At 43.7% G+C, this 25,794-nt stretch overlaps 1 protein-coding gene across 8 annotated transcripts in view; it reads right to left on the bottom strand.

The window, feature by feature from the left end:
• raraa (retinoic acid receptor, alpha a) overlaps nt 1-25,794 on the bottom strand; it is a 170,142-nt gene that overhangs the window by 31,835 nt on the left and 112,513 nt on the right. Inside the window, exon 1 of one of the 8 annotated variants that reach the window (XM_077503903.1) lies at nt 18,917-19,612. The exons of the other annotated variants lie outside the window; for them this stretch is intronic. Within the exon in view, the coding sequence (XP_077360029.1) occupies nt 18,917-19,094 (178 nt within the window). The 5' untranslated portion in view covers nt 19,095-19,612. Of the gene's footprint in view, nt 1-18,916; nt 19,613-25,794 lie in introns of those variants that run through there. 8 annotated transcript variants of the gene reach the window in all.

Raw genomic sequence — 25,794 nt, forward strand, 5'->3', positions numbered from 1 at the left:
AACAGTTTGTCTCACATTAAAATTGCAGGGCGCCAAGAGCGCTCAAGCTTTTCCAGCTGAGCTACTGCGGCTTTGCGAGTCAAGTCATTTGTTGCGGCGCAGCAAATATGCACGTTTGTGTTTATGTGAAGGCAAGTTAGGAGGATTACCGGCGACCCCCGCTCGCTGCCGTGCTCCACCTAAGCCGCTACATGTTTATCTTGCAGTCTACCGTCTCAGTGTAGCGATGTAGACAATAACACAACTCCCACTGAAAAATAATAACAGGGACAGGCTGCATATTACAACAAAAGGAGGATACCATTCACTGTTGGGGGCGTGGCTCCAACTTGGAGGATATATAATTGGGTTTTCCACGCCAAGTCAGGCTGGTGCAGTTATAAACTAGCAACGGTTGCGTGAGGTAATGAAGACTATCCATTCATCCATTCTCTGAACCGCATGCTCCTCACAAGCGTCGCGGGGGGTGCTGGAGCCTATCTCAGCTGGCATTGGGCAGCAGGCGGGGTACACACTGAACTGGTTGCCAGCCAATTGCAGGGCACACAGAGATCGAGACAACCATCCACACTATGAAGGCTATCACTGTTAAAATAAAAAAATAAAAAAAATTAAAATAATAAATAAAACGGTAATTTTGCAGCAGCAGGGGCACCAGAAAAATACTGTGAATTAACAGAAATTCCCCCCAGAATTAATGTACAGTTTTTAACTGTAATTTTAACAAGATTGTAGGTAATATAACATTTTATGACCAAAAAAAAACATGATTAATCTTTGAAAACATCTGAAATCTAGATATTGGGTTTAAAATTGCAACAGTTTACTGTTAGGGTAATTCATTTATATACACTTCAAAAAAACAAAACAAAAAAACAAAGAAAAAAAACTGTACTATAACAGGATTTTACTTTTATTTTATAGTTTTTTTTTCTGTATTTTAAAAATATCATTTAATTTACAAAAATAAACTGATTTTACGTGTCAAACGTGAAATGAAATCACTGTAACTGTAAAAACACACTATTTCTGTTTTTACATAAAAAAAACTCCATTAGAAATACAGATATTGATTGTTAAAATACGTTCATAAATATATTCAATATTTATGTTATTTAATGGAATAAAATGTCAAATTAAACATTGAAAACCTAACAAAAAAGAAAAACAATTCTTTCTTCAATTCTAGATTTACTGAGAAATTTAATCTAATGACATATATAATATACTGATTCAGTTTGCATATATCACCCTGTCAAATTAGTCTAACTCCATTTTTTTTGCGGCAAATGACACGTCACGTTTGACGTTTCAAAGGAATGACAGTTTGTTTTGCCAGCGCTGCACTTTGCGCATACTGCAGCAGGAGCAGAAATGAACGTGACAGCTTAACTTGTTAAAGGCCCGCGCAGTATATTTGAAGACGCCGCCAGCTCCGAGACCTCGATTTTTGACGGATTGTGCTTCAGATTGGGTCCAAATGACCCCCCCTTACCACCATGAGCGCAACGACATGGAAAAACACACGTGAGTGATAGACGAGGGTCCGAGCAGAGGCCGAAGGGCAGGGCGTTACCGCCGTCCCCTCCTCAACGCCAGGAAATGGCGATGTTTGTCTTGGGCCTGAAGTCGGGGGGTGAAACAAGACGTGTGCGTAAAGCTGGCGAACATGAGCAGCAAATATGAAAACGTGGTAACAAATCCGCCCATCTGCCTGCTTGCACACTGTATCGGCACAGTCGTCTGCTTTCCATCAATCTAACCAGCCCCGCCTTGCTCCGAAGGCCCCGAGATAACTTCCCTCTCCGTGCTGCCAGACCTCTGAAACAACAACACAACCTATCAGCGCAAATGGGAGCCGCAACTGAGAACATGTGTGGATAAACTCGAGCACCGATAGGGGGAGGGGGCGCCAAGAAATGCAGCAGATGGCAAAGGTGAAGTCTGCGGGGGGGGGCTCAACGTTGTGCGGCAATCGTGTTAACCGCTGTAGCTCTTCTGTGTTGCCGCCCTGCGAGTTCATTTTTAAAAACAACAAAGCGCGGCGCATGCATTAAAATAATTATTGGGAAAAACAGCAGCCGGTGTGTTGCAGGAGCGAGGTGCGGCGAGCTCCCTGGCAACAACGCGAGTAATACAGTGCAACTCTACCCAGCAGCTGTCCGAGCGTGCTGAGTGACAGAGCGGCGATGCCAGTTGGCATTCGCCCCCCCTGGCGACCGAGGATACTTGTGGTGGGCACGCGGGGTCCGCCAGCATGTGGACACGCACGGGACTACATTTCAGTATGCCCACATGGCCCATTTGTTTTCCCTGTGGAATCTGTCCTTCTCCATTTGCTGAAAAACTCACGTGTAATTGGTAGGGATGTAACAATAAGGGAAATATTGTGATATTAAAACTGGCACAATATGATTGGTTGATTTCCATTAGTGCAGTTCTAGCACCCTCTATTGGCTAGTTTATTAGTGAAATTTCATTTTCATTAGGGATGTTTTGGCCTTCTATGTTTAAAATCTATGCTAATTGTTAGATGAAGGGGAACCTAATTTGCTTGTGAAGCGATCAATGTGTGCTTGCATTAGCAAGTAAGTGCCTCAATATAGTTATTAGAGATTGTAGGTCGTTTATATGCATTGCGGTTATGTACAAAAGCATAATATTGTGCTTTTTTTAGTAGGAGCTCTTTTTTTTTTTTTTTTTTTACAATATTGTCATCTTTTTTTAAATATCGCCAACGCCCCCACAATATCGTGATAATTATCGTATCGTGACCTTCATATCGTGATAATATCGTACCGTTATGTTTGCATATCGTTACACCCCTAGTAATTGGTGTCAAGGAAGTATGATGATACACTGTTATAAGGGGAGGAGCTAGCTTTAGCCAGGGTTGTTAGCGGATATTACAGAGAGTCTTTGCTGCATGTGGATTCAAATCAAATGTATTTATTGTCATTGCACACGTCACGAGGACAGTGCAACGACATTTTGTTTACAGTTAAACCATCCAAGAGACATAAAAAAAAAAAACAATGACCAACAAACGGAAACAGAGCGCGAAGCCTGATGGGTCGCCAAAAGAGTGCCTCAATTTCTCAGATGAAAAAAAAAAACATAAGGAAGGGGAGGGGGAAAAAAACAGCCCCAAACTATGCTCCAGTAAAGGAAGAGCACATTATGGATTTGGAGTAGAAAAAAAACTCAGAAAACAGGCTTTAGATCTGCTAAGTGACTATTAAAAAGCTAACAAATGACAAGACTGCAGCTATCGAAAATTTTCAGAATCACATAGTCCACTGATTATCCCAAAATTGGATTTTGCATTGACCACCATCATGTTCTACTTAAGCATCTGTTACTTTTACGCTTGTTTGGGTGTGAAAGGCTTGACCTGGTGAGTGACATGGGTGTCACTGAATCAGAATGTAGATTTGACTGGTAAAATGATCCCAAAATTTGGACACTCTTTCGTCATCAAGTCCAATTATTTTAACACGGAGGGTGAGATTAATCTGGGTGGGAAAATGATCCGCAAAGGTCGAGATTTAGTGTTGCGCTTCTTTGTCATCAAATTAACTGGATAAATCATTGCAGCACTACGAAAAATATGGAGGCCTTGTTATTGTTTGACATTTGCTATTTTTTATGTTTGTTTGTCAAACTACTTCCTGTTTCCGGTCAGACAACAAATAGACGGGCTGTGCCATTCTGATTCTGATGACTCAGTTCAATAGTGGCTCAAAGAATAATATAATCCTTCCTGTATGTGCATCTTTACCTAGATCCACATGGACAAAGTTCCCTAAAAATCAATTTTATTTGGACACTTTAGACCTTTGACAGTGAGATTTATCCAACTACAAACTGCATTCCATTTCAATGACGGTTATGTTTGGTGGTGAGCCATTAGATCTTACTAAAAAAAAATATTGTGACACACTAGTCTGAATCACATAATAGTTGGATAGCGCATGTTCTGAGGTCCTTCACACTTTTCACCCCTTGCTGAAACTGTTTTCAATATAATTCGTAGGTGAGAAGTACCTGTGAATGGAATCACCTAGTGACAGCTTCAAAAAATTCCAAGCATGCCAAAACAGCACCAACCAAGCTTATAAAATAAATAAATAAATATAGAAATAAATATAAATACTTTTAAAAAAACTAAATAACCTTATGAAATAAAATTGCATTTAAAAAAAATACAAAAAAAATATTTTAAATAATCAAAATATATTTAAAAAATAGGTAGATCAAAGCAATGAGGATGAGAGAAAAGGTGGATAACTATGGAAAGGAGAAAAGCTTTTAGAGGGACGACCGCTCGGCGCCAAGCAAACATTTCAAAGAAAGTCTCGCTTCCAACCAAACAAAGCTGTGCGCGCTGACGTGTTTGCTCGGTGACACACGCGCTCGGCTGGCAGAAGGCGTAGCCGCGGCGTAACCTCCCTTTGTCAACTCTGGCAAAGTGAATTAATCCGGCGTTCTGCACCGACATGCAGCCGGCGCATAAATCAAGCTCAAGGTCGTCACTGGATCACAACGTGAATCCACGCGCACTAGCAGTGAAAGCACTGCCTTTTATTATTATTATTATTATTTTTTATATTTTTTTTGCAGCGCACCCTTTTTAATGTTACTGCTGTGAGTGTGAAAGTGGCTTTATGAAACATTAAGCCTCTCTGTTTGAGTGCCTGCATTAGTTAATTATAGAATTATGTGTGTCAACATCTCTCCTGTGATAACAAGCTGACTAATTATCCATGAATGCCCCTAAAGTTGTAATTTGTCATCATATTGCACTTTTTCTTTGGCTTTTTGCCACTTTTTTATGACACTTTTCCAGAAAAAAAGGGAGGATAGAAGAAAGGAAAAAGAACAAACACATTACTCATATTGCTTTTTCGTTGAGTGATGGTTAACACTTTTGTCGTAAATGCATCCGCTCTTGTTGTGTCATCTTAATAAATAGTAATGAACTTCTTTTTAAACTTGTATGACATCTTAAAAAGGTTAACTATACTTAAGAATGCCCCGTGAAGTAAATATTTTATGACGGTGACGATTTGAATCCGGGAACAGTTTGACTGCATCAATTCTTGCGAGTCAGCAACATTTCCTGTCAAAGGAGCCATTTCTGCCTCTCGTCCTTTTTTAGACATTTTTTTTCCCATTTATTTTCCCTGACTTTTATTTATTTATTTATTTATTTTTTAAATCAATTTTCTCACATTTTTAGCAATTTTGTGGACATTTTATGGTCAAGTGTGGGATTTCTTTAGTTTTTGGACATTTTATACTTTTTAACATTTTCTATCCTGCCTTTTCTTAAATTAATTTTCTGACTTTTTTTTTGTGGCAATTTAGTGAAAAGTGGTTAATTTTTGCACATTTTCTTTTCAGCCTATTCAATTCTCTAATTTTTTTGGGCAATTTCATGTATATTTTCTGCTTTTATTCTTGCTTTTTGGACATGTTATGGTGTGCTGCACATTTCTACGTAATTTTTAAAACTTTTTCATCTACCGTTCATATGTTGTTGTTTTTTAACAACTTACATTTTGACATTTTTTTTTAAATATTCATTTTTTTATCTAAATCCTTCATTCATTTAAAGAATATTTTTATGTATATGTGAATTTAAATATATGTAAAACAATATTAATTTCTGGGCGGCACGGTGATTGAGTGGTTAGCACGTCCGCCTCCCAGTTCAGGGGACTCAGGTTCGAGTCCAGGCTCCGGCCTTCCTGGGTGGAGTTTGCATGTTCTGGGTCTTCTCTGGGTACTCCGGTCACCTCCCACATTCCAAAAACATGCAAGGCAGGTTAATTTGGGCGCTCTGAATTAGTCCCTAGGTGTGCTTGTGAGTGTGGATGGTTGTTTGTCTCTATGTGCCCTGCGATTGGCTGGCAACCAGTCCAACCCCGCCTCCTGCCCAAAGCCGCTGAGATAGACTCCAGCACCCCCCCGCGATCCTTGTGAGGAATAAGCGGTCAAGAAAATGGATGGATGGATGGAATATTAATTTCTACAAAGGTGTTAGTGATCCACATGGAGCCATAAGAGAGGGCCTAAGGGGCCACATGTGGCTACAGAGCTGCAGGTTGCAGACCCCTTGGAATGACCATGTGCGATGCAATCTATTCCGATCGCGTTTATATATGATAACCAACTAATTAGGTTAGAAAAGGGCTAACCGGGGATCTTCGAGCATCAGTTTTTGTGCGTGGTTTCGAAAGTGTGAGGAATCTTGCGCGCATCTCATCCTGCAACGACGCCCATACACATTAACCAGACGCTATTCATCTTTATCGGGCCGGGCGTCACACACACACAGTGCCTCTCTGTGCCGGGAGGCCAAAGGGCCTTCATGAATGCTCCCGCTCGAGTGTTTGCTCTCCACTCACTCTAACAGAGAGGTTATCAGCACATTGATACCCGCTAATCCGATGTGACTGGCAGCATTGAAAGGCTTCCTCCCGATTCTTAAGCGCATATTCAGCAAGAGTGGGGAAAGAGGTCATAAATATGAGGAGCTATTTTACATGAGAGGGCTGAAGAGGACCTGGAGAGGAAAAAGGGGGGGTGGTGAGGAAGGATCAGGGAAGCTCATCAGAGAACATACGGGGAGAAGAGAAGATCACCAGGGACGGGCTTTGTCATGTTAAAGGGCCTCTTTGGACTCGTGTTCTCCCTTTCCCGTCCTTGCTCCCCCCCCCCCCCCCCACTCACACTCTCGGCAGATAACACAATAGTCAATCACAGGGGAATAGATTACGAGGGTTTGATCTTCTCAACTTCAGAGCGGAGGCATGACAGTGGAAATGAGGGTAGAGGTCGGGAGTGCAGCGTGTGCGTGACTCCCGACGACAGTGTGTGCAACGATGCTAAATAATGGGCTCGACCGGGCCCTTTTCTCGTAAATTGAGAAATGCGCTCGTGTTTGTCACCGCGTATTCATCAACGGTGGCCGCTAAACGGGTGACGCGGCGGTACAAGCCTCGACATGCCAAGACGCATTCCATTACTGTACGCAAAACCCCTAATGATAACAGTTCCCTTCATAAATTAGCTCAAAGTACAAAGTGTCATGCTCGGAGCTGAAAGCATATTATTGTGCATGTAAATGGGAGTCTTTGCGCGGGTGTGGACAAGAAGATGCGGCAAAGGTGCCATTATCTTGTCACTACTTTGCTAAAGCGCTCCTTGATGCCAAAAGACGCCTGAAGGGTTAGCACGCCATTAAGAAGTGTCAAGAACAACATGTACAGTATGTTGATGCACACGTGCAAGATCAAAACAAACCATAAACCGATCGTTTTATGACGTTTCCCTGTGAAGTTGTAACTCTCGATTAAATACTAGATCACACAGGGGACATGATATACTGTAGATACAGTAAATCCATGTCTATCAGCAGACGCATCCGCAATAGCTGTTAATCGGCGATAGACAACTTTAAACAACAGATTAAAATTGCTTCCCCTCAAGTAAAAACCCACCTACACTCCCTGCAATCTAAAATATCCAACTCAGGAAAAAGAAAATTGCCAACAACTCTCCAAAAATTCTCCAACAACTGGGCATACGATGAGCAAACAGAAACAGAGAAAACAGAGCTGAGGAGGAGTGAAGATGACTCATAAATGGTGCATAATTAGCAACATTTCTGCTTGGCAGGTATATTTACCTCTTTGTGGGTATTTAATTGATTGTACATTCCAATAAATAAATCGGCAAACTGATAATATTTGGCATTATAGCACCACAAGCCATGCTAGCAACGTAAGTGCCATGGCTAACCTTGGCTTGTTTACAGTGCTAATGCCAACTTAGCTTCTTTGTAAACCTTTTTTTTTTTGTTTTATCCATGTTAGAGGAGTATGTTGTATCATGTAAAAAACGTTTTACAAACCATATGTAAGTAGAACCTTGTGATTGCATGGTGTAGACTGGAAGCCCCCTGCTTGAACTTAAAGCGCGACTATCTTGTACTGTCATCTACCAAGCAACGAAATTAACAGTAAACAAAGGGCAACAATGTTGGAATCAGTAGAAGCTGAAATATTTTGTTCTTCCTTCTTGTCATGTGACAGCTGATTTATAAGGAGATAAGCGCTGTTTGAAAAGGAGCATTTTTCTCATTCCATTCCTGTTGTTGCGCTTAAGTCTCTCAACCAATCAACAGGCTGCAGTCTAGTGTGGTGGTTCTCAAAATGGAGTCCCCACAAAATTATTTACAATTTATTACTACGCAATACTTGAAGAAACAACAATTTAAAAACCAAGCATTTAAACTGTTCGTGTGATATCCTTTACAGTGTGCAGCCATCCACCGCTCTCCTCTTCGCGCAGGCTAATGATGACTGATGACACGCAGTTGACTCGGCTGTCTGATGTGCGGCGTCAGGGGGCTCCTTAGTGGAAAATTTGGGCAGAGCGAGCGAAGAAAAGCGAGAGACAGACACATTTGTCTTTACTGTCTCGGGTAATTCAGGCGATTGGATGTTTGCACGTGGATAGCATCGGGAGGCTAAGCTAGCTTGGGAAGCGACGGCCGGGGGGCTGGGTGCGACTCGCAGAGTCATCAAGAGAGCACAGTGGGATGTTACACGAATTTAATGAAGGACAAGTTAAGCTTTCCCTCCGTCTGTGTGTGTGTTGTCTGTGCTTCTGCAGACACCAATTTCCTGCATGAATCCCTGACCTTTCAGTGTAGCCTGGAGGGAGCCATTTGATCATTTCAAACACACACAGACGCACAATTTTCTGTGATATGCTAGCCTCCTTATGACGACTGGGTTTCGTCAGACGTGATCTCTGGTAAGCCTCCACAGGAAGTCGGTCACATTTCCCCCACCTCGAAGGAGCAATGTGTGATTTAAAGTCACTGTTGTGGCTTCTTCCTGGGTCAGAGCAGATATACTGTCAGGGCCATAAACATGGCAGGTTTACAGACACTGCCGTGCCCCTCGTGTATCACTCGCGTTTACACCGGGTGAATTATTTGGAATTTTGATTTACCGCAGTGGAGCCAATGAATGGTCAGACGAGAGTATACAGCGATTCACAACCACCATCTCGTTATGTCAGCTACATATAGTGGCGGATCAAACAATTAAAAGATTGCCCACAATTTGGCAGAAGGTACAGATAACCTGTGTTTCCAGCTGTTGACATTCATACAACAGAATAAGTGATGGATTCTTGTAGTTTACCAGATACAGCAAAATAAATCAAATAAACTACCCTTGAATCTAGATACTGCACATATATAGAACAACAATAGTTCAACTAGACAGGCCCAGCTTTAACACAGACTAAGTACATTTGTGAGTAAACAGATGTTATGAAACTGTCCAATGAAATCCACGGATCTCCCAAATATTTCGCCAAGCTAAAAATTCCACCTCAACTACATTATGAGGAAATGTTATTGCCTAAAAAGTACACGCAAGTATATAGTAGAACGTGAACGTAAACATCACCATTGGGAGGAAACCTCATTTGCCCAAATATGGTAAATTTCTTCACAAATCGATACTATTGGTCTGTTCCCATGTTGTCTGCTATTTTTACGTATTAAAATATATTGAGACAAAATCTATGAAGTCTCTTGAAAACAAATATACAATAAACTGCAATTGCATTACACATGGCTCCAAGACCTTTGGAAAACAGTTTGGGAACAAATGGTGACCAAAAACCTCTGCTCAGTACCGTACAATCGGCTGTTAGGTAGCTTTGTGAAGACATTTTCTAACGTCGCCGACGCAACCGGAAGAGAGTCTCAAATAACTTGAACCCAACTCTCAGGTGAGCCCCGTGTGGACTCTTCCCTCAAGGGTCCAGTTAACCCCGACTGGCCTCTTGACTGTTCCGTCTCTCGGCCTTGCGACCCGGGCCTCGTTATGACCTTGTGGGAAGCGGACAAGCATTTATTGTGACCCACTTCAGTGACCAATAGGAGCGTACACCTCTTCCCAGTTAACTCCGTCCATTAAGCTAAGTGGGGCCCATCATTTATTCAGTAGTTGTGATGCATAATTCAGGGGACAAAGAGGACATGTCATGAATAGGGACACACACAGGTGAGGGCCGGTCTTTGCACGCTATTTCGTACGGCACATCTGCAAACACTTCACCTCGGTGCTCATGACTATGCAGGAAAATGCGCGTTTAACTGGAAGCAGACGAGCGGGAGAGCAAATTTTAAGTGCGACAACCCCCCCTCCCCTTACCCCTCTCCCCACTCGCAAGCACGGGTCCCGGGGGAGCCACTGATGTTAATACAGTTATTAAGCCTCTCCACTGAAGCTGACTCCACCTCTTCAACCCTGGGCATCAAGAGCCTCTCTCTCCGCCTGCCAGGCAGCAGGCACGCTCGCTCGCTTCCACAATAAGATCAAACAGTCCGAGAGCGGACCAGCTCAAGGGGAGTCTCTGATGGTGTTTCCCACTGAGCGCTGAAGCAGGTTGGCTCGGATGCATCAAGCCCACGGTGCATCCCAGCAGGCTTTATGGAAGGAGGGCGGGGGGGAGTTCCTCCGTCCTTCCATCCTTTTAAGTCATCTGACAGAGATTCCCATGCATGTCTTCTTGGCGTCGGTGGGATTAGAGCCATGAAAGGCTTGGGCGAGTGCATGCGCACGGGTGGATTTCGCCGGCGTCCAGTTGAACGGAGGTGAGAAGTGGAATCAGGGGTGGCCAGGTGAATACTAGGTAAAGTCGTCCTGAAGAAAAAGCTTTCATAAAACGTGTGCACGTGTGCTTGGGCTTATAATCGCTGCATTACATCCGATCCATAATTTACACGAGTGGAGAAAGTTTGCCACAGTAGCCAGACGTAGCACATTTGGGCAACCATGCACACTTGCACGCACAGTGCTTGATATAAAAGGCCTGACTGCTCACATATTTGACTGCCCTCTTTTAGCCGCGTGGCCTCATTTCAAGAAGGCTAAAGGTAATGAGGGGTTTCCCATGAAAACTGGGCCACACATGAATGTTATAAATACCCGCCAAATGGCGGCATTCATGGGGGCTTTTCGCTCTAATCTTGACATTATAAAAGGGACGGGCAAGATGGAGGCAAATACTTTGCATGGGTTTAATAGGACGAGGATTTGGGTCATTCTGTACCAGCCGCGCCATGCCAGTGCTGTTGGCAGCCACGGGATGCAGGCCAAGTCTCTCGCACTAGAAAACGACTTAATGACGAGCTCGCCAGACTGTACTTTTTACAGCTTTTTGTTAAAAATACATCCAGATATTGTCATTTGATCAACACCCCCACCTCCAACCTTCCTCTCCCGCTGCCTGAGATCTCTTTCTCTCCTCGCTCTCGTGTTTTCTTTCGGATGAAAGGTGCTGACAGCCCAGACACAATAATCCAACTCTATTGTAAGACTGCAGGCAGCGCTGTGAACACGGTTCCCAGAAACGGGGAAAGCGAGTCCATGAGAAGATGGAGAGATTTACTAGAGTCGATTTAGTCAATTAATGGATTGCAAAAAAAATCGCTTGATTGGACTGATCATGTCTTAACGGTCTTGGCGGGGGTCTGGGCTCTTAACTGGAGCCACTCTAGTTTGTATATGTGTATGGATGAAGACAAAGCCCAGCATTAAGAATTCAAACCATGCAAAGAGGATCTATGACAACAAAAAGAAAAGGGCACACAGTAACCAAATAAATAATTCAAGCATATACTTGGGATTAAGTGTCGTGTTTCCTATCAAGCATTTATCTTTTCGGCTAAACATGAAAAGGATCCAAGAGTTCGCTTATCACCAAGTGGCTCTATTCATAAACGCAGTCCCCCTTCTTCCGTGTCCTGTCTTAACCTACATGTGTTTGGAGTAGTCAAGCTTGAGGCCATCTCTCAGTTGACACAATACTTGTATCACAAACAACAAGCAGCCGGTAACCCGATCACGTCTGAGTCCGTCGTCGCGACAGACCTTCCAATCCATCACTAAGCGGCGATGCGCTCCTCCTTTCCATCTCCTCATTTTGGCAGTCCATTTCATCTGGGTCCCAGGTGGGCCTTTAAGAGTCAAATGTCGGGAGGCCGAGTTCCAGACGTACAAGTAATGAATATGAAATGATTGAAAAGGGGCTGTGGGGAGTAGGGCGACATACGGAGGGACAAATCTCTTCTGACGCTCAAGTGGGACTAGATTGAGTCAAGCTGGGCTGGTCCGGTCTGGGTCAGGCTAGCGTGACGGAGCCGAAGAGATGGAGATACACAGTATGTATATCTTAAGTTACATTACAGAAAAGGCTCCATAAATCCAGAAACACAGGAGGGCCCTGTCTTCCTCCAGGAAGGCACTTAGACCAGATATTATAATAGCCAGCCTAAATCAGGACTATAATGAGATTACCTGGCAGAGTACAGTTATCTTGTCTATCTTAGAAGCAGGAATGCTAGCTAATCAAAACCACAATTCTAGCAAGGGGGGGCCTTGCTGGTTTGTTGCGCAAATAAAGATTAAGGTTTGAGTAATCCCGTATGGGCGTTTGTTTCTTATAAAAGACACAAGGCAGGAAAAGCGCCGTGGCGTTTGTCTCTTTTGCCTGCTGACTGAGACGGCAGTAACGGCGTGCTATTTTCTGCCCAGACAGCAAAAGAACCGCCAGGGCTTTAGTATTTTTAGCACGCTAAGCTCTCGCCTATTTTCTTGGCTTCCCCACTCTCTAAACAGGATGGCATTCCATTGTGGCGTTTAGGTAGGTATGCCCGCCAGGAGGGGACGGATTGAGGCGTACGCAGTCAGGTGACGGGGACCAACATGACCACGTTATCACACAAAGTGGGGAGGATATATCGCATTTTGTTAAATAGTGGCCACGTCAATACCCTACCGTAGCTTTAGGCCAAATAAAAGCTCTGATATCATTGTGACGTAGGATCAGAGATATCTGACGTCCTTACATGAATAGTTGCTTTTTCAGAACAAAATGCATATATTTACCGTCATATTTTACTGTAACTATCAACCGTCTTAGCCCCTCCCTGACCCCCGCCCCCCCACAATGCCACCATCCTAGTTCACAGTTGACTATTGCAATTCTCTCCTTTTCAGCCTCCCTCACAAATACCTCCATAAACATCCAGTTGGTCCCGATTTCAGTTGCCCGCATCATAACTCGAACTCCCTCCTCCCAACACATCTCCCTTTGTCCTGTACCCGCTTCACCGGCTCCCGGTTCAGTCTCGCATCCAATTCAAAATCCTTCTGTTAGCATTTAAGGCCGTCCATAACCTCGCCTCCCCGTATCTATCTGATCTTCTGCAAGTACACACTCTTTCCCACACTATTAGATCATCTTCTTCCATTCACTTGTCCACTACTGTTATTGTGATGATATTTGTAATTGCTATGCAGTTGCTATGTCCCTTATGACGTTGATGATGATGTGTTAGCCACTCTTAGTTTGTCTAGTCACTCCTATTTGTAGTCGCTATGCAGTTACCATGTTCCTTATGATCATAATGTTGTCAGTTACTATGCAGTTTCTATGTCCCTTGTGATTATATTTGTAGGTGCCATGAAGTTGCTATGTCCTTTAAGATGATGATGTATTAACCACTCTTAATTTATCTCGTCACTCTGATTTTGTAGTTGCTATGCCGCTAGTTATGATGACAATGCTGTCAGCAGCTGTGCAGTTGCTATGGTCCTGTATCAGGCACTCAGTGAAGCTAGTCACTCTTATTTTGTTATATAGGCATTTATTCTGTCATATAGAAGTTTTTTTTTTGTTTTCATTGCTGTGGCACACCTGGTAGTAATGTTAGTTTAGGTGTTCTTTGGGAAATGTTTGCAAACAAATAATGCTCCTTTTAATGTGGTTGATTTTCCAGTGAACATCTCACTTATTAAATACGGCAAGTTTTTTTTTTTTTTTTAAGGAAAAGCAGGTGCACATTTAAAGATTAATAGCGACACCGACTACCAAGCTTAGGGCTGCCATGTTGCAAATTTTACCGTGTAGGTACGGTGGGGGGGTGGAAGATGAAGTGAGCCGGAGAAAGGAGACACTTTGGGAATGAAAATGCCTCGCAGATGAATTCTGCGGTGATGAATGTACCGGGTTCAATAGCCAGATGAATTTATATGTGTTCCATTATGAGGGGGTGGCTATGAGTTGGGGGGGGGGTGGGATGGAGAAAGCCCTCCCTGGGTGTGCTGAGGAGCTAGCCATGCACGGCGCGTTGCGAACAAGCCATCTGTAGAGATAAGTAAAGAAGTGATTACAACAGGGCCAGCTCCATTTCTGACAGTTGACGCTTGGCTGCGCCCACGCTGCGAATTGATTTAAATGAAGAAGCTATGAATATTTTAAAGGGCAACCCCCCCCCACGAAGCTCGGCCTCCCGCTCACTCCTGTGTGTGCGCACAACACGAATGGACGCAAGGGGAAAAGTAATTATTGAAAGTGAGATTACATTGCTATTTTCTCAACTTCCTTGATGAATCAGTGACACTGCCTGGATTTTTGGCTGTGGCCCTTGAAGGGTAAGCAAAATATGTCTGTATCATTATATGATCTGTCTATATTTATTGTTGTCCACCACTTGTGTTAAAATATCTCCTGCTTAAAGCATTATTATACAACTGCAACATCAATGCTATTCGTTAGCCTGTCTATGGTGTATTACATTGTTTGTTAGCATTAAGCTAAACAAACTTTCACAAGGCATATTTATGTGCTTTTAAATACATACAATAATAATACTACAACACTAATTATAATTATAATAGTAATAATAATAATAATAATAATAAACCTAATAATAAATAATAATAACAATTTATTATTATGTATTATTATTAAAATAAAAATATTTAAAGAAATTAAAAAATTAAAATGAATAAAAACAACGAATAAATAATTAAAAAATACTAAAAAAAAATAAACAAAAGAAGGTTAATTTGATAGCAAGTGGCAATACAAATATTGAAGCCTCTTTTTTTTAAGAATTGCTCATAATCTGGCAAAGGAAAACAAACAAAAAAAAAAGACAGAATAACGGTTTAAATCCCAGGAAACTCGAATATCAAGTATTGATCCTTGATACCACTTCTTTTCAGACCGATACAAAGACAAGTACTCAACTATTGAGTTTTCACTGATACTGAGAACAAGTACCGATACCACTTGAACTTTTGATACATGAAATGAAGAAGAATTAATGGCCATTTTTTATTCTTCTCATTTCTAGGTCCTGATCGTTAAACGGCCACGAAAGGGCAGCCGATACCGGTATCGTGAGTACCGATACCTTGAAATAAGTCCAGGTATTGGACCGATACTGATACCTGGTGTCGGTGATTTGGTACTCGCTCATCCATAATATAATGTAAACATGAAGCACATTTATTCCTAATTTCTAAGCAGCTCATGATTGTTTATTCGTTCGGGTGATAATGGGAGGGAATGTTTTGTCATCACTGCCCAATGCGGTAAATAAAAGATCACAAACATTGCATGGACCTGCCGCATAAGCTTTTTAACAAATGATACGTCTCATTAAAAAGGTGCAACAAGGTTGTTGACGAGGTGTTGTTTGGAGTGATGGCAGGTTGCGAAATGTCGCCTCGCGGCATTTACGGCAAGAGAACAGTTGACCTCCCCTCAACCTTTCACGTTTACAAACATACCTCCATGACAAAAAATGGATTATTGACGTTCACCTGCGGGCGAACGCAGCCGTGTTTCTGCGGACGGAACTTGAGCCGACTCTTTCTTTCTGTCAAGCGTCTGCGGGTCAACTCAATCGCTGTCGCCAATGGCTGAAAAGGGGCGCGGGGCATGTGGCACAATAAGGGGCCTGTCTGACGCTTCCCTCCCCTGGAAGAATGGAGGACCTTGTCTCAATGCCACTTCAACATCTGGGACCTTCCAGAGGCCACTCTCTCAATATAAAAGAAAATCTTCCAAGACCCAGGGACTAATAGTGCAGTTTAGAAGATTCACTTTGGGGGATTTTACGACTTCATGTCAACACAGTCACAGATTGCAATTTTACTCATGTAGAAAGCTGCTTTGCCAAGAACCCTTAAGTGGATTAATGAAGAAAAGCAAGTGTAGTACATATTAAATGACCTCCTAGTCCGGATGTTTGGGGATAGTAAAATTCCCATCAATGTCGAGAGCTGAGCGTGTTTTCACAACTCTAGTGATAATCGGCTAATAATGATAATAAAAGGGGAGGATGTGATGGTCACAGTTTGTTTGCATGCCTAATGCTAATCTGCTGGCTACACAAGACCCCACCCCCTGCCTTTCAACGTTTCCGCCCGACAACCACAACAAAAACATAAATACGATGAAAAAATGTCTGTCTGACCTCTTCCATCTTTAAATAGCGCGTGAGTCAGATTAAGCCGCAATTCATTTGACCCCCTCCAGGCTACCCGCTAGCCCACTTGGCACCCCTAACTTGGAACGACAACCTAGCTAACGCACGCCCCGCCCCCTGCTGTACACTCTCCATGAAAAATCCCTGGTGAGCGCTTTGGTTTCATACACTGGACAGCCTGAGAAGATTAATATGAAAGACAAAGCAGAAAAAGCTGATCGGCTGGTGGGCATTTGGAGCCCGCCATGCAATCCCTCGTTTGCTTCCTAACCCCCCGTTTGTGAGTGTGACAGTCATGTGAACACGGCCACGCACATTCTTTCATGCATGAGTCCGTAATTGCTGAAAGGATTTTGGACGGGCATGTAATCTGCAGGACCAGATTTGTTCATTGCACACATTCATCATAGCGTCAACATGCTAGTGACTTATTCTGGTTTTAAGACAAGCTGACAATCGATATATAAATATGGGAGGTCTTTATCCAACTATTGGGCACTTCAAATGGTGGTTTTGATAGTTCAGTGTTATGTTTTCTTACTGAGATGATGTCACTATCTTATAAGCTCCTGAAGCCCAAGGTAACAGGTCAGCACAAGGTCATATGGTTATATTCACTATGTATGTATATAGCCACACAAGAGGGGTCAAAATTAAGTGATTAATCGACAAGTAATCAATTATCAAATTATTCAACAGCTATTTTTAATAATCAAGTAATTGTTTTGAGTCAATTGTCCAAATTTGACTTGTTTTCATTAATCGATGAATCGGATTTACAAAAAAAAATCTTTACATTTTCATCCTTTTTTCAAAAACAGGACATTATTACAAATTGACAGTGCACTAACAAATGAATTATGATTGTTACTGATGTAGAGAGGTGTTTTTCAAAGTAAAAGCATTTTTTTTTTTCATTTGGTTCAAAATAAACAATCAGTCCACTTTCATGGAGGATGACAAAAGAAAGGGGAACCTGAAATTCCGAGCATTTGGACTATTAAAAAAAAAAAAAAAAAAAGATATCTAAACAATTCATCAATTAAATTAGATAATCGATTGGTTCTCGATTAATCGTTGCACCTCTATTTTGTTGTTTTTAATCACTAAACAATGCCAAATAAACAACAATATTTGGTTAATAAATAATCTGGGGAAAATTGCTTTGCTCTTCAATGCAAAATAAAATTCTATCCGATTAGTCGATAGAATAATCAAGTCTAAAAAATATTTGATAGTAACAGGCACAGCCCATTCACACATACACAGATATACCTACATTGGCATATAAGGATAATTTTTGATTATATCATTGTTTTCATCACTAACTCAAGATTTTAAATCAAGATTTCAAATGTTGACAAGTGATTCTATATAGCAATATATTCCCCCCTATTGACCCTGATTAGAAAATATTGCATTATTTTCAACTGCAGGAGAAATGTGATAATTACTACACCCTCTAAAAACAGCTTTTCAATTCCATGCGCAGAACACAACATTACCCAGAGACAAGTGGTATTTTAAGCATCTGCTTTCAAAAAAAAAAAAACACAAAACAAAAGAAAAGCCAAATAGAATGCCAGCTGATGTTTTGGGAAACTCTTTTTGAACCCGGCTGCTTGGAATTCCTGCTTAAGATGCAAGGTGAAGACAGAAAGGCGCTGTGTTTTGTTTTGTGGGCCTTGTGATCTAATAAGTCCCACAGCCACATGATGACACGGGTGCATGTTGTTGCGCTGCTTCCTCCACTACGCCCACCAGCAGCAACCAGTCCCCAGTCACCCACCAAATTTTTTATTACGTGGGCCCGGTGAGGCAAACGGAGGCTTATAATGCCCACATCGAAGCGACTGCACGGCGGAGCTAAACAATGTGGAGTGGAGCGAGGGATCAGAGGTCCTTTCCTAGGCCAACGCTCTCACCCGAGCTCACATGGTTCGAATCAATGCTGCCACTAAAGCCGTTTACTGGGCCAATTCAATAATTACCATTAAGCTTGAACCATATAGGGAGGGTTAGTCACAATATTAAGCAAAAGCAAGATTGTAGCAAACTGAGCGGTCGTGAGGGGTTTTATTGCTCAAAATCCCTTTGTCATGTGCTTCTAAAGTCTGGAGTCAAGGAGGAAATTGGCCCTTAAGAGCCTGTGGAGATTCCTGTCTTTTTACACTCCTTCAGCTGTGAAAGACAACAGAGCCATCTCTCGCTTAAAGGGCTGCCAAAAAGACTTTGTTGTTGCAATAAAACTCCATTGCCATTAAAAAAAAAAGAAAAAAAAAGCGCCATGCAATGTCACCATAAAACTAGTATTCTGCTAAAGTTGCACAGATTGTGCCTTGTAGCACCAGACTGGAAAAAAAAAACCGTGGATGCGCACAAGTGGGGCTAAGAAAGTGGGTCAAGTATATATAATGCAGTTATGAAGCTGTGGATTAGTGAGATATAGGACACATTTGTGGAGAAACAAAAAATAGAAGAGTTGTAGATGAAATTCCATCACGTGAAAGGGATTCCGAGCAAAAAGGTACCTACAGTGATTGGAGCCGTTCCAGTGCTGGTTTCTGACCGACGAGCTGTAAGGATGAGGGGCCCCGGGCACAAGTCCTTTCTCCGGGAGCAGACAACCTCTGCTCTGGTTGTAGTAATCCATCATCAAAAAGGGATTCGGGCTGGGGTTCAGTCCCACTACGTCCACACTTTCGTACATCATACGAGCCAAACAGTGGGGGGGTCGTTATCCCGCGCACCAAAATAAAAAAAATTTAAAAAATCGAACTAGTGCGCACACCGGGAGAGGTAGAGGAACGCCAAACGGGATCAGAGCAAAAGTGATAGATCCATTTGAACATTTGCCGTGTTGGTTGTCACCCGACGTGAAGCGATCTGCATACTGCGACGAGGACGGGGACGCGCAAAATTAAAAATGAGCCGATTAAAATCCCAACGCGGAAAGCGCACGCAAAATAGTCGAGGGAATCCCGTCAGACTGCAGCTTCTTTCTCTTTCTTTCTTTCTTTCTTTTTTTTTTTTTAACAGTCCGCGTTCGTCCCCCAGCCTGGTTTCTCGTCCACGGCGCTTTGCTAACGGAGCCCTCAATTCGGCATCCGATCCGATCCGACGTCCGTCCGTCCGTGCGCGGATTCCTCAGCGAAAGCGCGTCGTTTGCGTCCGAAGGAACGAGCCCGCACGGAGGGAGCGTGTGGCCGCTATCATGTTCTGCAGCAATGTGACAAGGCGCAGCAGCTGAGGGCTGAGGGCTGAGGCTCCACCCCCCCCCCCCCCCCCCCGCGCACTAACCCCCCTTAACACCCCCCCCCTTCTGCTTTCATCAGTTGCGCCTCCTCCGTTTAACCCATTCAGCACGTCAGCACGCTTCTCCACAGACCATCCCGAGAGGCACCACCGTGAAAGCGGCCTCCTTTCGCCCTGCTTTAAGTTCTAAAAACATGTGCTGTGATACTTTCCAACATATTTCCCATCCTAGTCCCCCCTTTGCATCTCGTTTGACCCTGTCCTCCCCCCTTACCATCCTCTCGTCGCTCCCAACCCTCACATTTTTCTCCCCGTCTCTCTCATTTGCCTAATGCTATGCAGCTGAACTTTTCCTGAACCCCGGCAAGTAGGCAGCCTCACCTCCTGGTGACCCGCCGGATGACTTGGATTCGCCTCTCCGGCTCGCTCTCGTCACACCATTATTCAAGGTTTCCCACCTTCAGCACTCAATGCAATGCTATTACACTGTTTTGTTTTGTTTTTTTTCCTCAAGTGCAAGGCAGCCCCCTGCCCAGGCGAGCATTTAACATCCAGAGTCAAGGTGACCGACGCTTGGGCTTTTTTTTTTTTCTCACGGTAATTACAACCTGGGTCAAATCCAGCTGTTTTTCTGTTGCGTCACATCCCTGAAACCAGCGTCGCTCCTCCTCGACATTGCAGCATTCCATACAGCATTGTTGCCACTTGTTATGCAAACTCGCGGCTTTGCGGCTAGGAGACATGTGCCAATGCGATCAAAGTGCAACACGCAGAGACTAATTTCCTTTGTTTGAGTTGGGAAAAGCATTTTTTTCCCATAGGAACAAGCCCAGGACCTTTGAGTTCTGGGTAAAGGGAGTTATTGGTTGTAAAAGTTCAACAGGGAATTTAGAATTGTGTTTCCACAGCATCTTGGAGTTCTCTGTAATTAATTCAAATGAGTTTGATTGAGGGTGATTCAGTGAGCCGCTGCTCCTCCGCGTTGAAAGGAGCCAGCTGAGGTGGCTCGGGCATCTGGTTCGGATGCCTCCTGGACGCTTCCCTGGGGAGGTGTTCTGGGCATGTCCCACCGGGGGGAGGCCCCAGGGACGACACAGGACACGCTGGAGAGACTATGTCTCTCGGCTGGCCTGGAAACGCCTTGGGATCCCGCCGGCGGAGCTGGTTGAAGTGGCTGGGGAGAGGGAGCTCTGGGTTTCCCTCCTAAAGCTGCTGCCCCCGCGACCCGACCTCGGATAAGCGGTAGAAGATGGATGGATGGAGTTTGATTGGGCCTAGCTGATGTAAAAACCGCCCCCAAAGTTGACCAATCAGCCGTGGTCATTACAGCCCGCCCCCTCCTGGCTCAGAAAGACCCTGCTGCTGAGATAGTACTTGGATGGCCCCTGGGGAATTTAATTTCCCTGGTAATTGTTGTTGGTGGAAAAACGCAAATGAATTTTACCAAGGTAAACTGAAAAGTTCTCCAAAAGTTCCAGCGGTGGAAAACCGCCCATTTTAATCGCTAGTCAATCTGGTGACCGGCGTTTTGTATTTTTGCTCTAGCTAATGCTCAATGCCATCTAGGGTGACAGTTCAACAGCGCTAAACAAGTCCATGCACTCACCGTTATCTCGCACCGGCCATGCATTGTAACTTTGGAAATATGCCGTGCAGAAAATACGTTTGGGTCTGACCAGCAACCGCAGCATAAGGCTCATAGGACTACATTTCCCCTGATTCTTAAGATACAGAATCGGGCAGTAGTTCTAGTTCCGGTATGATGAAACCACACACCTGAAAGTGATCAGATGTAGTTAGATTAGTTGTATGAATCCCTATGACAACTGTGGGTTCTTAACTTCTCCTTGAAATGTAAAAATGAGTACAAGTACAAATGAGTACAATGACACTTTGGTGGAATTCAGAATAGGCACGTGCAAGGTTTGTAGAAGTGTGTGTGCCATATGATCCAGAGTACAGTTGAAATAGCACATACATGCAGAGGTATTTATTCCATCCTGTACATTTCTTTGTTTTGCTTTAGAGACATTAAGCATAGTGACTAGTACGCCTGGGGTGGTTCTTAAAATGGAGCTTTATTATCGCGACTGAATCACCCTGTTACCTATCCCATTACCTCGACAATGCCTCTCCTTCTCCACTTTCCCCCCCACCTGAACCACAGCTGGCTCTCAACAACAGCACTTCGGAGTAGGATTATCTGCATGGAGGGCTTGGTGTGTGTGCGATCTGCTCCGCCCCCACTCTCTGTGACACTTCATTCAATGCAGACCCAGGCTGTGTTTACCCAATGTGATAAGAGCACAGTGTGCAGGCCTGAGCTGTGCCGACAACCCCCCCACACCCACCAAACCTCCCATCACCTGCGCTGATAGCACAGCCATGCATTCCTTGACAGCATTAACAGTTGGGGTAATGGCTGTCAGAAGATGCTCGTTTTCCAGGGATTGGGGAGAGGGTTGATCCTACCCACTGTGATAGACCAGAACAAGATGAGAGAAAACAGACGGGGGCATCACACTTATGGCAAAAATGGGATGGGAAAACAGATGATCAAACCTATAGAAATATTTGCTTAGTCCATCGATAGTGGAAAATCTAAGATTAAAAATACTAATCTGGAACGTTGGTTGGCAATATGACAGAACCAGAAGTTGTAATATTCATCTACAAAAATTTGAAAGTCAGTCATGAGTGATCTATGCATCGAGAATGGAATGTACAAATCATAAGCTCGTCTCCCACTGCGCGGTGAACGTTTGCGAGTGTAGCGGATATTGATTTTTCATCACTGTTCGTCAGGGTTCGTTCAAGGTCGCAAAGATGTTCGCTAGACATTCTGCAACAGTTTTATTGGTCGCCGAACGCTTTTTGCTCGCCATGAAAAAACATTAAAACTGTTGAACAAACGTATGGTAAACGTTTGCGACCTTGAATGCACCCTGACAAGAAATCAACATTCGCTACCTTTGCAGACACTCACAATCGTTCGCCCCTCAGCGGGATACCGGCCATAGCCTACTACTAAGTAGCGGTTGGTTTAACATGAACGCTGCGGCTCCATCAAGGTGGTCCTCAGTCTAAGTATTGCATCTTCATGACGGAGTAATTGCTGAACGGAGAAGAGGGTCACGCGAGTTTCAACTGGTGTTATCATTGCAGTGCAGGTAGCTGGTCTTGGTCCAGCCTCAATAAGTATCATGCCTAAGAAGTTGAACAGGCTATTTTGGCTGAAAGCAAAGTCTGATAGTGTGAGATTAAAGTCTTGATCTGCTAGCTCGATATTAACGGTCAGCCTCAGTTGCGTGGCTGCAAAGCAGCGCAGAAAGTTCAAGCAACACGATGGGCTTGATTAAAGCATCAATCGCACATGGCATGGGAAGCTCGCAGCAATAGGCGGTTATGCAAGCGATCTGGAGCAAAACTGAAAATGAGCGTTCGGTGGAGAGTGAGGGGGGTGGAGGGAGAATGGAGAGAGGAGGGGTGGTGGGATTTTTAGAAGAGGATTCAAAGAGTTTTATGGGCAAGGGTGTTGAGGAGATTGCTGGCTGGACCTTGAGGGTGTCAAAGTATTTTTACTGCTCCGTCTCGCTGCCTTTCTTCAGGCCAATCAGGGGTGTGAGGGAGCAGTAAAGGGTGCTCCCTAAACCATTCCTCTGCCGAGGAGATGAGCCGTCAGGTTAAAACAAACAATAGGTCGTTATGTCATTTGGATTATTGTACGTGATAAAAATGGTGGAGGAAGAGCTGCTTCGCTGGAGCTGGTGGTGACTGAGCAGATCTTTTTGAATGTTCAGCACATTCTGGACACGCTCTATCAACATCTGCAATCAAGCGTCCCTCGACTCATGTTGAAGCATTCTTTCTCCCTTCATGTCAATGAACACTTCCTTGCGCAGAATTTATTCGAGTGGATGTTTCACTCGAATTGAACAAAACCAGAAGAGAAGTCATGTCAAAGTCATTAGTTGAGCCTTCAGACATTAACCGGGGGTCAAAGCAGACCAGGCCTGTCAAACTAGTCGACACTTGATTAGGCTAAACACCGTGGACGGGGACTAATTTCGGACTTCCTGTCTGAATTGGTGTCGACGACACAGACACTGGGTCCTCGCGCCACACCTCCCCCTGAGCTCTCCTGCACATGTGCCTGCAGATGGCTAATGCCCAGGTACTAAAGACGCTGGGGCAAGCCCTGGCAAAGCCTTCTATCTTCCCTAAATCTTCACAGCGACCTAATAAAGCAGCTCAGCAGGGGAAAATCGGGAGACAAAAGTAGCAAAGGAAATCGTTCAGAACATTTATTGGTGAATGTCCAGGGATATGTTTACAAGAGAATGACCTAGTAAAAACACTTACTTAGTAAACACTGTATTATGCATGTCTGGTGATTATAAAGAAACTACTAGTCTTTGTGGTAGACGATTCGATATGGTTATCAATATGTGTGATGCAAAACAATTGAAGGATGCTTCGATTTGAAAGTGAAAGAATTTGATTCGGTTCGATTATGGTACGGCTCAGTTTGAGAAGGTATACAAACTGGTGCAGGTGCATCTCTGATAACGTGCATTAGTAAAAAGCTATGTAAGCTTGTTAGCCGGCACAATCAGTCTGGAACCACGATAACGCAAATGCTCCATCAAGATGTATTATATCAAGGACAAACGAGTTTAAAGTGTTATTTTAATAAATTTTGTGCTTTACGCTTAACATGGTCAATAGGCTTTACCCACTGTACGATAGCAATGGTTTCAACTCAAACAAATAAATGAATGAATGATTCACTCTTTCATTTTTTGCTTTATAATTGCCAGCTGAAAATGGACGGAGCAAATTCTTCAAGGATTCAGTGTAAGCGTGAATGCTAAAACAACATGGCAGTCCACCATTGTTGTTTTGGTTGTGACTGAGCCTTGCATGCCAACAGTGTGTACTTAACACGCATGGACATGCCCTCCGTTTTCCGGCAAGTGCTGTCAGTAAAGATGGAATCGATAACGATGTCATTTGAAGAAAAGAAAAAAAGCCACTTTGAGTCCGGTTGTCAGTACGATATGTGTTTTCACCTGCAAAAATCTCTTGGCTGGTGTCACACTGTGCCTTGTAGCATGTTGACTTTGTGATTAGCACCTAGCATTAGCATGCTTGCAGCACTTGCCACCATGCGCCATTATTGCATTCCTTATTGCCTGTATGTGTGTGAGTGGGCCCGCTGAGAAGCTTATTTACTTTACAGTCTACCTGGGACTCTGTCGCCGTGTGCTGATTTCGTGCGTGTACTGTACTTGTTTGTTTACACAGCTGATTTTTGCGCACCGGCCAAACCCAACAGCTGTGCCGCCGTGTAATGAGGGGCCCGGCCGTACAACGTGAGAACAAGTAGCCAAGATACTCCACGGACCTCTTTGCCATAATTTCCTATGTGTCCTTTCTGAAAAGACCCTCTTAGTGACTGCTGGGATCTTTTGAGAGCTCCTCCCTGTCATTATCCCTTTAATGTCCCTCCAACAGCAGATTCCAGCATTTATGGTACAGGCCTATATCTGCCCATAAAGCCTTTTATTGTTTAGCCCCGCTCTGTGGAGACCGTAACCTGGTTTTGCCAGTTTTTATGGGGACCTTCACTATATCACACCGGAGGAGGACAAAGCTGCCCACCATCGGTGTTTACCAAAGTATGGCTCACTCATAAAACCATCAGGGCCGGCGGCATTCTGGAAATACCTCAGTGGAGCGAGGGCGGTGGGGTGGGGGATATAGCTTATTGTATCGCTTGTAATCTTCTACACTCCCCGGCCTTGAGTTAGCGAGTCCATCTCGGTGATGATCATTAGGCTCATGCTTCTTTGCACTGAGACCATCACTCAGCAAACCAAAGAGAAAATTGCTATGGATGTATCCCTGGAGGAAGGATATCTCAGGTCATGCAGGACTTGGAATGGCCGCCCTTTAGCTGTCAGGCAAGTTTACATATGAACAGTCGTGGCAAATTCCATTTGGAAAGACAAGAGGGCCGGAGAAGGGAACAGAAGAAAAATAACAAAAAATAACCTGAATCTTCGCATCGAGCGCGCGACACACGTTCAAGTCATAACCGACAGATATTTTCAAACGTATGTGTATAAAGTGCAGGAAGGCTGGAATGGATGAAG

Source organism: Festucalex cinctus, chromosome 17 (assembly GCF_051991245.1).
Source record: "Festucalex cinctus isolate MCC-2025b chromosome 17, RoL_Fcin_1.0, whole genome shotgun sequence".
In the NCBI taxonomy this organism is placed as follows: Eukaryota; Metazoa; Chordata; class Actinopteri; order Syngnathiformes; family Syngnathidae; genus Festucalex; species Festucalex cinctus.